Source organism: Myotis brandtii, unplaced genomic scaffold (genome assembly GCF_000412655.1).
Source record: "Myotis brandtii unplaced genomic scaffold, ASM41265v1 scaffold986, whole genome shotgun sequence".
In the NCBI taxonomy this organism is placed as follows: Eukaryota; Metazoa; Chordata; class Mammalia; order Chiroptera; family Vespertilionidae; genus Myotis; species Myotis brandtii.
The window spans coordinates 1,060,529-1,061,148 of record NW_005372102.1 but is presented as its reverse complement, the minus strand read 5'-3'; the positions used below and the strand labels follow the sequence as shown (position 1 = coordinate 1,061,148).

The following is a 620-nucleotide window of genomic DNA, read 5'->3' as shown; positions in this document are numbered from 1 at the left end:
CCCTTCTCAGGCCCCTCCCCTTCGCCCTCCCCACCCTGGCCTGCCCCCCAGGGTCGCACCTCCCGTGAAGCTGTACCAGTCCGCCCCGTTGATGATGCTGCCCCTCTTCAGGAAGTTGCCCCCACACCTGTTCTCCGACTTGTCCATCATCATGGGGTGGACATCCGCGTAGGCTCTGGCCAGCAACTTGAACATCTGGAAAGGAGACCCGAAAAGAGGTTCCCCAAGGCCAAGACCAGCGGTGGGTGCTCTGTAGGACACCCCAGAGCCCGGAAGATGGAGGGGCCTCTGCAACGGACACCTGCAACCCAGGTAAGACAGGGGAACTGTCCACGCAGGGGCCACAGCATGTGCGAAGGCCCGGAGGTGGGACGGCCACGCTCAGGGCACCCCAGCCTGGGGGCCTTGAACGCTGCCCTGAGGCCCTGGCCCTCCTCCCCGGGTGCCATGGAACTTTGGGGTGACTTGGGACACCCTGGCCAGCCTCTCGTCAGCTCCCCTGACCCCCCAGCGCCTCTCCTGGGACCTGGTTTCCCCGGAGACCCCAGGGGCTGCAGGGCTGAGGAGTGCGGATGGCTGGTTGATGGCTGGTGGGTTCTGGCTCTGCTGGGACTCACTGA

General features: G+C 65.6%; 1 protein-coding gene across 1 annotated transcript in view; it reads right to left on the bottom strand.

The window, feature by feature from the left end:
• The window catches only part of CPZ (carboxypeptidase Z), a 16,076-nt gene that overhangs the window by 7,029 nt on the left and 8,427 nt on the right, over positions 1-620 (bottom strand). Inside the window, exon 4 of the mRNA XM_014533449.1 lies at positions 60-195. Coding sequence (XP_014388935.1) covers positions 60-195 — 136 coding nt within the window. The remainder of the gene's footprint in view (positions 1-59; positions 196-620) is intronic.